The sequence below is a fragment of the Centruroides vittatus genome, unplaced genomic scaffold (assembly GCF_030686945.1).
Source record: "Centruroides vittatus isolate TY-2023 unplaced genomic scaffold, ASM3068694v2 contig_10, whole genome shotgun sequence".
Taxonomy (NCBI): Eukaryota; Metazoa; Arthropoda; class Arachnida; order Scorpiones; family Buthidae; genus Centruroides; species Centruroides vittatus.
Window position 1 is genome coordinate 4541014 of NW_027120658.1, and position 16306 is coordinate 4557319.

At 30.8% G+C, this 16306-nt stretch overlaps 1 protein-coding gene across 1 annotated transcript; it reads right to left on the reverse strand.

Annotated features, from left to right (window-relative positions):
• Positions 1 to 1326: 1326 nt before the first annotated feature.
• On the reverse strand, positions 1327 to 14615 carry LOC136981059 (zinc finger protein 862-like). Its single transcript, XM_067277360.1, has 2 exons — positions 14551 to 14615; positions 1327 to 3706 (listed from the first exon to the last, which is right to left on the reverse strand). Exons 1-2 carry the CDS (start codon positions 14613 to 14615, stop codon positions 1327 to 1329), a joined length of 2445 nt encoding a protein of 814 aa, XP_067133461.1.
• Positions 14616 to 16306: the final 1691 nt, after the last annotated feature.

Here is a 16306-nt window from a genome sequence, read left to right on the forward strand (position 1 = left end):
CGATTTACCATAGGTTTTTATGGGAATTTGATTAATTCGTTCTGGAGACCCCAAAAAATAAAAAAAATAAATACTTTCTTACTACGTTTATTTATATGTAAGTAATAAAAAATACATATATACACAGTCTTGCATTTTTATTAGTCATGTTTTTTTGTTTGTGGGATTAAAGAATCTGTCTAATGTCGATTGCTTTTCTCTCTTCTTCAGGATTTTCAGAAGTACAGTGGTGCTCTCATATAACGTACTTAATCCGTTCCAGGTGCACGTTCGTTAAGTGAAACGTCCGTTATACGAAACGCATTTTCCCATAGAAATACATGTTAAAACATCCAATTCGTTCCGCAGCATAAAATAACCGTACTGTATCATAAAATAAATGAACATGGGGTGCGTTCTTTTATTCCTCCGCGTAACTCTTCGCGAGCGACATCCGTTTAAAAATTCCTGCGGAACGCGTTCCTAAATTCCGGTGGGAGTGCGCGCCGTCGAACGGCAAAAACGACCGCTTGTATCAGTAGTTTATTGTGGAAAGCAACATGGCGTCCTCCATGGCTCAGATAGTTTCGTTTCCGGGTCCATTATGTGGTTTTATGAATGAAAATTTAGAAATTGTGAAAGCGCAAGTTAGTGCGCGCGGTGATGTGTCTTTACGAATTTTTTTCGAATAGTAGCCCGCATTCTAATTTTTTTCGTGGCTATTTTGAATGCGCTTTCAACAAATAATCCATTTTATGGTTAAATTTTACAATTGGGGCCCTTCTTTTGCCTTTAAAAGCTCATATTTTAGAATTATAGATTCCTCCATCACGATAATATCGATAGTGCGGGTGCCACCATCTTTCTTTCTTTCACCGTCATTCCTAAATGCCTACAAACAGCAGCGCAGTCCCGTAGTAGCAGAGACGCAGAGCGACCGCTATTAAAGAACGCACCCATGGAGCAGTCATCAATTATGTGGAAAGTCCACAGTGTTGCCGTTTTGAAATTTCAAAATGTACTGAATCTCCTTCAAAAAATGTACTATTTTCCTTCAAAATGTACTATTTCTATGGTTGGTTGCTTTTGATATTAATATACCATCATACTAAGTTTTTGTGCTTATTTCAAATTCATATTCATAAATACTTTAAGTGAATATATATATATATATAGGTTATATATAGGCACGTAAACAAAGTATTCATGAAAAAATATATATATGTATACTTTCAATCTGCCACATAGGCACTTCATTAAATTAAATAAAAGAATAGTAAGACAAAACTTTCTTTAATAAAATTAGCAAAATCAATTCTACAAGTATAAAAAATTGCAAATCTTATCTTACAAGTTGAACAGATGTATTATGTCGTCTACATCTTCATTCTCTTCTGTTTCGGTATCGTGGATAGCTATTGGGTGAGTTTCTTTAAGTTCTGGGATCCAATCGTAACATTTTCGGTTTTGGGTTTTTAATAACTCTTTTGATAGCAGAAAAGCATTACAAGTGTCAACCTGAAGTCTATTGCGAATCTTTGTCTTAATTAAATTAAGTTGTGAGAAGACTCTTTCCACACAAGCACTAGAGTGGGGAAGACTCAACAAACTTGTTGAAAGCTTTCCAAGTATTGGAAACATCACGTCGCCATTGTCATCTTTAATTTTATTTACTTCATACCAGAAAGTTTCTAGGTTTTCAACTGCACAACTGGTTAACTTATCACGAATTTCAGGCAGCAGTTGCCATTCTGTGTTCAGCTCTTCATACTCATGTTCAGGCACAATATTAGGAAAATGTGTTACCAGGTTTACAACTGACCTAACATTTCCAGACAAAGCAATTTTTGGCTCCAACTTTGTTATTTCCTGCAAGATCAAATCATCAAAAGGAAATTTCTTTTTAATTTCTGCACTTAAAACAATATAGAAAGACTGAATGCTTGAGAGAAATAGCTTCATGTCTTTTTCAGGGAATTTATTCTTTGCAATCTGAACTTCGCACATTGCACCAAGATATATTGTTTCTATTCGTTGAAAATGTCGTGAATTTTGAGTGTCTATCTTGTTCAGCGGTATTGAATCCACATAATCTTTTTTCAGATAGTTGTGCAAAATTGTTTTAAACAGAGAAGATATGTTTGGCAGAAGTGATGTAATACGTGGCCTCTCGCTTTGAAAATTAAGGTTCATTTTGTTGATGAGTTCCAAAATGTAAGATAAAAAATGTAAATACAACTTATTAAAGGGATTCTGTAAATCTTTCAGTAACAACTGTGCTGTATGTATGTTATCTTCCACAGCAGCTGCTGTAAAATAAAGAGTGAGTGCATTCCATTGTTCTAAGGTTCTATTGACTACTGCCTGCCAGGATAGCCATCTTGTCTGAGATAAACGTAACAATCGATGTGGTTGGCCATCTACAAATTTTTGAAATTCACTAAGTTCATTGATCCTCTTGGAGCTATGAGCAAAGTAAGCATATATATTTCTAACCAAGTCTTCAATTGTCCGTGGAAGTTTGTTGCAAGCCTGCGACACACATAAGCTAAAAGAATGGCATACACATCCAAGAACAAAAATATTCGGATTGTCCTTTTTAATTAACGCTTTCACACCACCAGATTCACCCATCATCACAGAGGCATTATCCGCACCAAATCCAATCATATTTTGTGCAGGAATATTTAAATTTATCAAAAGTTCCATCATTGAATGATAGATAGCTTCAGCAGTTGCTTGCTGAACTTGCAACAGTCCCATAAAGCGATCCCTTGCTTTTCCAGAAGAGTTATCAAAATACCTAGCAATCACTGCCAAGCATTTGGTGGAGGAGATATCAGTCGTTTCATCAATAATTAAGGAAAATTTCACATTTTGTAACACTGAAGTCATTTCTTCGCAGCTTTTCGCAGATAATTTTTCTTTAATGAGTTCTGTTGTTTTCGTTCGGGCTACTTTTAGGTCTTTGGCAATATTTGAATCATGGCATACGGACTGGATAAGTTTAGGAAGGTGATCCATAATCTTTATTGGAAGATTATGCTCTACACAAAACATAGCTAATTTCAGCTCAGCTTCTAATTTTTCTTGTTGGTTTGATTTTCTTTGAAAAGCTTCTAGTAGGCCTCCTGATTTTACTGTTTCAAGGCTCTTCATTGCTTGTTTGTGTTTTGTATTGGTGGCATGTCGTCGAAGGTGACAAACATTTCCAGATATGGTTTTTTGGCATACTGCACAAAATGCTTTATTTGGGTATACTGTAGATCGTCTTAGCCAAGTCTTAAATTCTCCCATTTGTAGCCACTTGTCACAAAAATTTTGAGGATAATTTTTTCCTTTCTTCTCAGATTTATCATCCTTTTTCACAACACCACCATTCGATCCTGCTTCGTTTTCACTACCAGATTCAATACAAGATGAGTCTAATTCAGCTTCTTCAACTTCCGATTCAGAAGAATACAAATTAGTCATTTCCTGAGTTAACGATTTAGATAATGTTGATTTCTCAATGTGCCTGCGTTTCTTAACTGGAGAACTAGTACTTTTAGAAGCTGAAGTTATATCCCTCATATTTGTGGAAATGGCGGAAACAGCAGTTGCAGAAACATTGTTCGAAGAAAGCACTGCAGGATTAACGGGAATTTGAGTAGGCTTAACGGTTATTGGATGTAAGTTCTTCTGTGCTGCACCAATGTAGCCTATTTTTTGGTTGCGCTTGATGTATCTAAATTAGAAATTAGACAAAACATTGCACTATATTGTAATAATGTTTAGTCGGAAATTATTTAATGTACGTGAAAACATAAATAAAAAGCAAATCGATATATTTGCTCACAAATATTTTTAAAAAAAATTTAAAAAGCATTAATATGAGTGCTTTTTTAACAGTTTTTTAATGATCGAAATTCTTTAAATCTTCGTGAGATCGAAATCAAATGCTCTGTTATTGAAATACAAATATAATCAAGGTGTGACTTGAAAAGGCTAATATTTAAATATAAAATAAAATATTTCATAAAATTTTTTAATGAAAATATGTTGTATGGTTTTTTTAACACAAGCATTAAAGCTAATTTTTTAAAAATACAATAGTGATGGATAAAAAAATTATAAACTAAATATGCGTGGACAGATTCAAATTAACAAAAGTTAATTCGGTTAAATTTCAGATATGTATACTGTCATGGCCGCACAGTGGGGACCTACGTTCAAACCTAACCTAACCTATTCTAATAAATTAACAAATTATTAGTAATTTATTAGAATAGGTTAGGTTAGGTTAGAACGTGGGTCCTCGGGCCCGAGAAAATTAAAAATTTGCATTTCTAATCGCAAATACTATCGAGATTCCGGAAGGGCAGCCATAACAGTATACGTATCTGAAATTTAACCGTTATTTCTTCTACCAAAATTACTAAAACTGAAGTTCATAATTTAAGAATTAAATTATAATGGTAGAAAATAATATAAAAGTATTTATATTATTTATACTCGTACAATTTCAAAACTATTTTCTATAATAATTCGACTCTGACTTAACGGCTATTTTGATATTATTGACGACAAAAGTTTAAAATCGTTGATTTCCTTACCTGTCCATTATTTTTGTTTGACGGATTTGAATTGTTTGGATCACGTGACACTATCTATGTTGTTGACGTCACCGACATAAGCCATGTGTATGTTGTGATTGGATAATTCAAATTAACAAGTAGTGACACTAGTGAGACTTTATTGAACTAATTTTTTCGGATTCTTTCGTTAATTAAGGCATGAAATATTATTTTGTACCATAAATGGTACTAAAATATTATAATGTACTCAAAATGTACTAAAAATCTAAGTGTACTTTCAATGCTCTCGAAAACGCAAAATGTACCAGAAAAGTACAAATGTACTAGGAACGGCAACACTGAAAGTCCATTGTTCGCAGCCAGTCCGTTGCTCGAGTCACGTAACGGCCAAACAGAAAGTCCGTTGTTCGCAGCGTCCGTTATTCGAGGCGTACGTTATACGAGGCACCACTGTAATTAATAGCATTGTAATTGTAGAGATCCCCAAGCCTATTAACCTCAACCTGGTTTGTAAGCCATTTTAAGACCGTTGATCTGACATCCACCACTTCTTCAAAAGATCTTTAATTAATAGCAGATATCGGCATTAATCCTCTTTTTCAGAAGACACATCTTGCCGAGTTTCTTGGTGTTCTTCATTCAAGAGTTCTCTGCGTTCTTCTGTTGTCAGATCCGTTTAAGGTTCCACTATGAGCTCTTCAATGTTCCTTATTTCTCAGATGTGATTTTTGTTTTTCCTTTAGCTGCTTGAATCTTCTTGATTATACTGTACCTTTCTTAGATAAGATTGAACTGCGCCCTACTGTAGATTTGTTCAAGTCATACTGCCCAGCAACATCAGACATCTTCTGCCCACTCTTACCTTTCGAAAATAAAAACCGACGCAAAACTTAACGAGAGCCCGCCCGACAGTCTCGCGAATACTATATAAGAATTGTTTCTGTCAGAATAATAAAAGGTGGAATTACAAGGGAGTATTTCAAAGTTTGAGGAATACAATCTGATAAGTATATATCGGATTGAGCGTCGATGTCGACGTCTCCCGCGCTCCGTAAAGTTTCGAATTGTTACCTGAAGACAAGGGAAAATCGATCGGTATTTGCTATTTCCATTTCTTCTTTTTATGTTTGTTCTGTGAAGTGTTCGTTATCCAATCATAAAAATCTTTTGCGAAAGTGTTCGTTATCCGATTTGTTCGTTAACCGATCTGTTCGTTAACCGATCACCCACTGTATTTATAAATCTATAGACCTCGTGCGAACGAAAATATTTATGTTTAAAAAATCATATTATATATTCGAAACACGAAAAGTTTGTTTATAAATACTTTTTGTTGGCGAGCTCATGATATATTTTCTCTATAAAAACTGTCTCCACGTTTTATTCTAGTCGCAGTGTTATAAAATGCAGCCGAAATCACTCTTAGTAGAGTAACGGAGACGAAAAAATCTTTTGTGAAATTTTATTAGTGCAATAAAAAAAAATACTGTGTTGAACACACAATATAAAATCGTGTGTTCAACACATTACTGTAGTGTTATTATTTTAGGAAACTTTCGTTAGTTTCTGTATATCGCAATTCCTCCAGTTCCATATTAAACATCGGGCTACCTCGTGCATCAGTTTCATTTTTGGAAAGACCCTTGTAAGATTGTTCGGCCGAGGCTAAAGAAATGAAGTTAAAACGAAAACAGTGATCACTACGATACTAAATTGGTAGATCGTGTATTGATCAGTTTAACTATTTACGTGTACGTATTATTTTCTCATTCCTTATTATTATCCATTCAAAATGGAAGACAAAATGGAAGACAAAGAATTACACTTAAATGTCTAATACTTTTAATGTTTTTAGAAACACGTGTCATTCTTAATATATAAAATCATTTTGTAAAAATATAAAAAAATCTGTAGTCAAAATATTTTAAAGAAAATTTTATATTTTTTCGGATATTTATAAATAAAAAATATTTTTACCTTTTATTATTTGTTACATATTAAATATCAAATATACAAATTATAAATTGTTAAATAGTATCTATATAGTCTGAGGACTTAAATCATCACTTCATTGTGAAATAGAAACAGACATTAAAAATAAAGACATGATTTCAATAAAAGAAAGTAAATATTCTGTAATTTATTAAAAATAAATGAATTAATAAAAAAAGTTAAGTATTCGATATTTTCTTCTTGTTTTATTTATAATCTCACGCTTACTTACGTCAGATACTAAAACATGACGAAAATATCTTAAACGTTAAAGAAAACTTTAAATATTTTAAACAATTATTTAACAACGAATGTCGAATATTTTGGGTATAATATTGAATTCTCTAAAAAATTTTCGTAAAATCAGTCAATCAATTAATTTTATCCCTTGCTTCAAGTGTTATCGGGTCTAGCGAGTACTTCTTATTGCTTCACATCACGTGTTCCTCAATATCTCTCCATCTTTCTTCTAGTCCTCCAATATTCTTCCTCATCTCACCTGATCTCTTCATCTTTTCCTCGGTTGCTCGCTAGGTCTATCACCAGCAAATGTCAAAAGTCCTTATCGTGGTCATTAAGAGTGTGTGTGTGTTTATGTATATGTTTATATAAATTTGCCTCATGCTTCTAATAGATCAAAGTATGGCCGGATGGCCGAGCGGTTAAAGTGGTAGCCAGCCTATCGCTCTGGGGAACCTGGGATTGAATCCGGACTGGGTCGAAAAATCCCGAGGAATTTTTCGGAGGGTAGTCCATCTCTCGCCGCCCATTGTGAGCCTGGCCAAATCCATAATGGGCTTGCTAAAAAGAGGCCCTCTTAGTGCCCACAGAGCGGAAAGAGTTAAAAAAACTAGATCATAGTCAACCATTAATACTCAGAGTGATAGTTTTACATATTAAACATTAATATATGCTGCATCAAAAAGCCAATTTGGAGTGTGAGCTCCAAGTGTGAAGGAAGTGAAGATTTGGATATTCCTCACTCCCTTCACACTTAGTGAAATTTCTGAATAAAACTTTGTTTTCTTTGAATATTTAAATTTAGAAATAAGAGAATCCTGTTTTTTTTCAATAAATGATAAGTGAAAATAAATTATAGGTCTACCTTTTCAAAAGAGAATCCACAAAGATGTGGATCAGCAAAACGGTAAATGAGATTCCTATTTTTATTTTATACATAAACTATCAAGTTGCTAATTTGATAAATAATTCGAAAATGTATTATAAACTATTATTTAATCATGAGTTTAAATGATATAATACGACACTTACATTTATTTCCATAAATGTGGTAAACAATATAATTCTTGAATACACTAAACGGTATAATTGCATCTTACAATTAGCATACGTGATGAATAACTATTGTGTATGTCAAATTATGTATTTAATTATATAATTACTATACAATGAGAATCTGTGAATAAACCCTCAAAGAAAAATTAATGGAATTTAAAAGTGGAGACAAATCTTTTAATAGTTTAAGCGGTTATAAATAAGACAAATAAGCTTTAAAATTATTACAATTATGATTCGTCATTGGGTTGCAATTTTAAAATGACAGACATAAATTTCCACTGTTGCTGTCTATGTTTCCTTAATCTCGAGAACGGAGATAGACAGATAAAATTCGAGAACAGAAAAGGAAAGCTTCGATTAACATGAACTTCTGATCAAATCGAAAGTCACGTTATTTCAATTCAAACATTTTCAACCGAAAAGTGCTTGATGACTGGCACGACTATATTGTTAAAGGAAAAGTGTGATGTACAGGGGCAAGCAATTAGTAATTTGAGGCGGAGAGCACATATTTTAAATGAAACAAATTAAAAATATAATTAAAAATCGCAGCCCGGAATTGTGACAATGTCACGATAAATAATTGCTGGTAACGAATTAAATTATAAGCTTCAATTACTTACAAATTCCGTTTTACTCAATATAGAATATTATTTATTTTAAAATTCGCCATAAGTAAATAATTATAGTTCGATCAAATCAAGCATGAATTTACTTTTTGAATATGATATAAAAATCGATTTACAGCAGAGCATCGATTATCCGACCCCCGATTAACCGACTTGTCGGTTAACCGACCGCGTTCTAGTCGGCAAATTCAAATGTCTGCTAGTGATGTGGTGCTACAATATTTGGTTAAGTCTTGGCTACTTTAATATTATTTTTGTTAAATTTTTGCATGTTTTAGCTGGCAGCACTAACTCGACCATGAAAGGGAGGCTATTATTCAAACTAGGCCTAATACACTATATTAATAATGTATTTTTTTATACTTTTCGGTTATCCGACTTTTCAGTTATCCGACCAACCCTAGTCCCCAATTAAGTCGGATAATCGATGCTCTACTGTACTTATAAATATGTTTTTAATCTTTCGAAACTTATTAAACAAAACTTAGAATTGAGAATTTTCACGATTCAAGTCACCTTATAGCAATATTTTATGAATGAAAATAAAAATAATATTAACGTTTAAATAAACGTTAATGTTATTTTGTATTAATTACAAATAGAATGCTCAAATGTTTGTAATGTGACTAAAGATTACCCCGTATGTAGTTAAAGAGAACTTCTCGCGTTTCTAACTTTATAGAAAACATAATTATAATTAAAAATAGGAAATAGCTGTAAATAGTCTTCTGTCTGCAATTAAATCCTTAAATATGTTGTAATTACTTGACCTGACAATACTGAGTAAGCCATAAGTTAGAAAAATAATGAGTATTGTATAGAATTTCCAAGTAAGTGCTGTGACGTACTGCTATAATATCGATCGAGTAGGCGATTTTCTTTTGAATAGCCTGTCATTTTATACCCATTTGTCAGAGTGACTGACCAGATCATTGGGCAATGTAATCCTCGCACACTATTTCATTCCGCAACGGACACATAAACGTAAAATTGTCTTCTCGGTGACTATACAGTGCACTTTTTATAATTCAAAGATAATTCATGTGAGAAAATCACTTTTTTTGGAGTGTGAGCGTGTTCCTCAACACTAGTGACCTTCACACTCCCAGTGAAAAACACTAAAATTTATAAAATTAACAATTAACAGTTACAATTGACAACTGAATAGTTCAGAATTGTTCGAGAAAGTTTAAGTACATTTATACCATAAATAATAACAGTATTAAATGAGAAATTAAGCAATTGTGAAGGAAAATTTCTATAATCTAAATAAATAAAATTACATGTCCTGACTGAGTGACTGATTCATCGCCCAGAGCAAACCGCTGAACACAAAGAGGAATAATTTGGTACACAGTTAGGGTACGTCATAAAAATGCACACTAAGAATGGATTTTTGGAAATTCCCCCGCGAGAAGAAGAGGGAGAGCCGAGAGGATTAAGACTTAACCTGAAGAACAGCTTCTACTGTACTATTTTAGATGCGATTTTTTGTTTTTGATAGTAATAACTTAATTTCCAAACGTACAATATTTACCAAATCATCCAAATCGTTTGCCCAAGCAACGCAAGGCTCATTTGCTAGTTTATTAATAAAGAGGAATGTCGTGAGTTTCGAAGCTGCTGGCGCACTTTGTTTCAGGATTCAGTAATATGAAGAAATTCTTTGTGTTGGTGGTTCTTCAATGTATTGAATTAGAAAAAGAGGCTAATATTAATTTCATAAAAACTCTTTAAATTTATTCCAGAAATAAACATTTCTGGAATGGAACCTAATCCTGGTTCCTTTCAAATATCTCCGGCAAAACGTGGAAGGCCATCGTTGAGTCGAATTAAATCAAGTAATAGGAAAGATCATCCGACTCTCAATATTATACTAATAATTGATTTCAAGTCACCAATGGATAAAGATCCATAGAAATCTTCCACAGAAGAAATTGCTTCACAGGTGGATAAAAATTTAGTCTATAGAAATCGTCAAGTAAATCAAACGCATTAACTCCCACACTACTAATAAATTCGGACGAAACGTAAGCACCACATGACATAATTAATGAATAGAATTTAATCAGATGGATTCCATAAAAGATGATTTGGATCCTTTGGAGAGTTGAAGGATCGATTTTAGAGAAAAATCTAATCAAGCTATCAAAGATGGATGGGACTATATAATATATTTATAATTAGGTTATTAAAATTATCAAAGAAAAATTATAATTGAGAAATTACCAACTAAATTTAAGAACTTTTTAGAATAAAAAAAAAAATGTTGGAATTAATGAACTGATGTTTTGCACGATAAATTTTTTAATACTTGTAATTTTTCTGCCTTTAGACAAAAAAACTTCTTTTTTGCTAATAAAGATTATTATTATTTGATTAATATTAAATAAAAATAATATTTTAGTAAAATTATTTTGTAGCGAGTTATTTTTTAAATAGAAAAATGACATGATGATAGAAGATAATCACCTTTAATGTCTTGTGTTTTTTTAAAGCGATGTTTAATAGTTATAATTTTAAACAATTTTACGTGTATTAAGTACTCACAAATAGTTAAAAAGTATAAATTTTATGTTATAAAATGATAAATTGCTCTGAAATAAATTTACTTGTTATCTAAATCAAGGAATGAAACATCGAAAACATTATAAACGTTGTTTTAAATTATGATAAATAAGAATATTATTTACATTAATTAACATATTATATAAAAATTGAATTTTAAATTTATTTAAAGAAGGTAAAATTCTGTAGTGAATGATTAGAAAACCATCGTGGTTATTTATAAGGGTTATTTGTAAGCGTTAAAATATTCTGTTTGGTTTCATTCATTTATTTGTTTAATGTGCTTCTTTCAGAGAAATTTATTGAGGAGAACGGTTTTTTTTTGTTATAGGAGCAGATCTGGCCCTATTTAGGTGTTACAAACGTGAAGAAAACCCGGAAAATTCCACGTGGCAAGGGCAAAATCACGACCAACTACTAGTGTTCAGTAGTGTTATTCACTCTGACACTGGTGGATTTGGAAGGGGATAAACTACAAAAATTTCTGTTGACAGGATAATAGATTTGATATAACTGTATCATAATTATTCTGGTAATTTTACCTCAAAACTTTCCTACATTATTTATCTTTACATGCCTTAAAAACAACGTTACAAAAAATAAATATAGAATTAAATTTTTGAAGCGGATTTGAAAGAGAATGATTAATAATCGTCAAAAATAGTAAACATTTAAAATCAATGCATCAAAGCGAAAAAATCGTCATGAAAAGAAACTGTAGAATTGATAAGGATAAATCTGTTCAGAGTGTAACTAGTTTTATTCTCTTTTCTCTGGCCAAACTGATGATGGTGATTGATGCAGCCACTGAATAAAACAATGAAAAAGTTAAGTCGAAGAGATATCGATATTTTTAACACAACAATTCTCAGTAAAGGAAACCATTGCATTGGTGAGACATAACGTGAAATTGCTGGCTTTCTTTCAACTGTGATAGGAATCGGTGGGTATCTTGACACTGGTAAAAGTTTTTGACTGTTCTCACTTCTTTAACAGATTTCTTTGAAATTCCAACCAAGTTTTACTCAGAGCGATCATTCTAAATGAAAATTTTGAATTATTTTCTAGTAAAGCGAAATGGATTCACAAGTAAAATAATTTCTAAAATAACTTAAAATTTAACGGAATCATATTTAAGAATAATAATTCAAGAAAAATATAATACTGTAAATCAAACAATAAAAAGTATGCATATAAAATACAAGCGAAAAACAAATACATGTAAAATTAAGAGGAACACAGTAAATTATAGATATAGGTAATATATACAATACAGGTGTGTAGAGAAGGTTACTTACTGTGAGAATGATAATTCTCTGTAAGAAGTTGTCTACTTTACTGTAGCTCTCTAAGGATAAATAAGCTAATGCGTTAATTCTTTTTATTTCTATATCCTTACTGTTTTACTTCTCTGTTTCTATATTATCTATTTGGGCCTTGTTTATTAATAGGACTTGTACTGGTATTGTTTCTGATGAGGAAAGAGACGAAATCTTAGTCAAAAATAAAAACAAAATATCTTTACAGATGAAATAAAGATATTCAAAACAAGTAAAAAAGCAATAAATCTACGTAAATTATCATACAGAGTATTTACTATATGACAATTTATATTTATTAATTAAGCTACTTTTAATTTAATATAAAGTATAAAAATTATAACAAAATAAATATTTACTGTAGAATATAACCAGTTAAATTTAATTTAGTTACACAAACATAAATGAGTTAATTCATCTTTCTTGTATTCATTTAATTTATTTTAAAATCGTCAATAAATTTATAAAAATAATTTTTAAGTCAACATAGAAAATAAATTAAAATGTTAAATTTCTTCATCTACTGAAAATTAAACATGGTAATTCTGAATTATCGGGTTATAAAACCTAAAATATTAAATTGGGTTATTAAAATATTTAAATTTAATAGATGATTGTGAAGCTCTCGAAAATTTAGAAAGTGTCACATTAATTTTTAAATCAATAAATATCATAAATTTTGTAACAGAGAGGTCAAATATTTAAAGATTTGTCCATTTTCGAAAATTAATGAGGTGTAAAATTTACAGAAAATTATCTTTTAAATAAGCTATTTTTATTGGAGAACATTAATAATTAATTATTTTCAGGTATATTTCCAGGGAAAGATTTATAAATAAAAAAATTCAGATAAAAACTCGTATACTGAAAATCACTGTTATTCGTGTAGCCTATATTATATCATATATTTTCTATTATTTTAAAGATATAAGTTTAATAAATAATTTTTAAAATAAATTTTATGAAAAAATCGATGTAGATTTTTCGGTTAAAGTTTACCTAGGGAACCCCAATGGCCGCGCTTCCGGTAATCTCGACGGCAGGTGATGTTAGAAATTCGGTGTAGGTGGCGCAATTTTTAAATAACGCTATCGTATGCAAATTTTTCGTTTTTCGTGACGGCTCGACTGCTGCGAGTGGTTTTTTTCACCAGTTAAACATTTTTGAAGAAAAAATGCTACTTTCTGCTATTTTTAATAGTAAATAGGTAAGTTTTTATTCCGTCTACTTATCGTGATGCAACGTGCCGGAATCGAGCCGAAATGGAAAGAACCGGAGTCCGTTCCAGCTGCTCCACAAAGCGACGAGTGTAAGAAGGAAAAAAAGTAAGGCACATTCGTGTGGCGAAACTAAAAAACGTGTAAAAATATCAAGTGAAAAGAGAAACATCAGCGATAGGGATCGCAAATCAAGGAAAAGCGAGAAAAACGGAAAGGAAATGTATGACAGAGCGCCAAACACGTGAGTAACAGTTTATTTTGCAAGTTCAGCTAGCTATGAAATATAAAACAATCTTAAAACATTTATTTTTTATTAATGTAATTATTATTTTTTCAAAAATTATACATACTAACTAATTTGCATAATTTTTTTTGAACGTAGTACGCTGCGTAGTACAGCAAACAAAATGGCGACCGGAAGCGCGGCCATTGGGGTTCCCTAGGTAAACTTTAACCGATTTTTCTACATTTAGTGTTTAGTATTAATAATTATTTGAATAATTATTAAATAAAATTGTTCAAATGTAGGTTCCTTTTTGTTCTATTAAAAAGTACAGTTAATTAATTATTTAAAATAAAATTAAACTCTGTACCTGTCAATAACTTTTCATGTCTTTATATTACAGAATAAGCAATAATTACAAGAAAAATAGCCAATTACATGAACATCTTTTGATTATAAATAAAACTAAGTAAGGAACATGATGGTTTCATTCTGAAAAATATTTAACCTTTGTTTAAAATAAACCAAATTTTCTATTTTTAATAATAATAACTGGCAATTTTTAAGCTGTTTTTATGTTTAAAAAATGTTGAACTATAGTTATACATTCTGAAAATACCGTTATATGTATATTGGAACAGAAAATTCCGATGTCATTCCATCTACCTCTATCAATAAACAAATCTGTAATGTTGCACAGGTTGCTCCAATAATAGCTAGTTTCTTATTATTAACATTATTTACCTTATACTAGGATTTTGGCCGTCTGACATTGCCGAGTTTGGTTTGCTATTCAATGTTCCTATCATCCTACATGTCTTTATATAGGATTATCGGGTGTTATTTTCCTTTCAGAGATCTGTTAAATCATTAATACTATGACTGACGTAAGTAATTATTCTTTTCTTATTTATATTAATTTTAATTTCATTATTTTCAATAACTTCGAAACAGTACGTTGCTTATAATCTGATAAAGATGTATTTGATTTGAAGATAAATTTAAATGCAAATCGAATAAAAAGAGATAAGATTACAGCGTATATTTGTCGTAATGAAAATTGTGCAATGACTGATAAGAATTTAGTAGGATTTTCTTAATTAATTTCTTTCGATTTACTCACTGAAGTGTAAATTATAGATTTACTAAAATCAATTTATTTTATTAGCTACAAAAGGAATTCCGGAAAAGAAATCAGGAAAGTTTGCAACTTTTTTATGTTGAATTTTTTGTTCGGTTCATTTAAAAGTATTAATAAAAAAGATTATTCGAATAATTTAATTTTGCAGAAAATAATAAAATAATCTAAGACAAAAAATTGTCTTTAGGATTAAGTTTAATTCCTAAAATTCAAACTGAAACAATTTGAATCATTCATTTACAAATTAATCTGTTTAAAATTGCTGAAAAGTTATTTAATTAATAGCAAATATTTCAAAGGGTCTTACAATTCAAATCCCTCATTAAAACAGTGGGTAAACGTTCACATAAAGTGCAATACATCTGTTATTTTTTGCTTCAAAATAATGATTCACAGATAACAAATGATCTAGGATTTTCAATTTATTGATACGAGGGATTTTATAACAAAATAATTTCTATTATAAAAAAAAATCCATATTAATTTGTTTACATGACCATCAAGAATTTTATACTGACAATTTTCAAGTATATTAATTAAAATGTATCATCAATGAAATCAAAGTTGTGATACTTTTTGATAAAGTACTGTTTTTATTTTAGATAGTTGATTTGCTTATAAACAAACAAAATGATTAGAAGTTATAAACTAAAATATAAACAATTTTTACTGAAGAAAAACCTAAGACAGGCAAGCAAATCATCTTTCCAAGAGCACTCTGTAAACACACTGAATGCATTAACCAATTATGCTATCGGGCACACTCGTTTAATTTTACCTTGGAGACAATAAGTTTTTAGTAGAATAAGAGAGGAGATAAAGTAATCTTTCATACAAGAAAAAGTAATTTAGGTTTAATTATATTATAATAAAAATGGTTATAATTATCTATGCATGGAATAAAAAGAAAAAAGTAATAAACAACGAGCAAATGTTTATTGTGACATCGTTACAATCTAATGCTCTCTACTTGAAATTATTAGAATCCCGTGCTCCTGTACATTATACTTTTCCTTTAACAATAGAGTCGTGCCGGTCATCTATTTAACTCATTTCAGGAGAAACATTTGAATTGAAAAAAACATAACTTTTAAGTTGCGCCGGAGGCATAGTTAATCGGGTCTCCTGCCCCTGAGCTTTTCATATCTGGTCTCGTCTTTAACCTATCGAACTCCGTTCTCGAGATTAAGGAAGGACAGACGGACAGCCGTATGACAATGGAAATTTATAGGTTTACAATTTTTTAAAAATTGCAGCCCAATTACACTTAGGAGAATTATTTTTTTAAATTCATTTATTAATAATTAGTTAATTTAAAAAAAACTAAACTAGCATTTTTAAAACATTGTTTTGTTGAAT

Excerpts from the sequence above, each read along its gene's own strand:
- LOC136981059 (XM_067277360.1), bottom strand. The coding sequence starts at position 14,615 with ATGATAGGAACATTGAATAGCAAACCAAACTCGGCAATGTCAGACGGC. Across the intron at positions 3,707-14,550 it reads GGCCAAAATCCTAGTATAAG|ATACATCAAGCGCAACCAAA; the intron begins GTAAATAATGTT and ends TTTCTAATTTAG.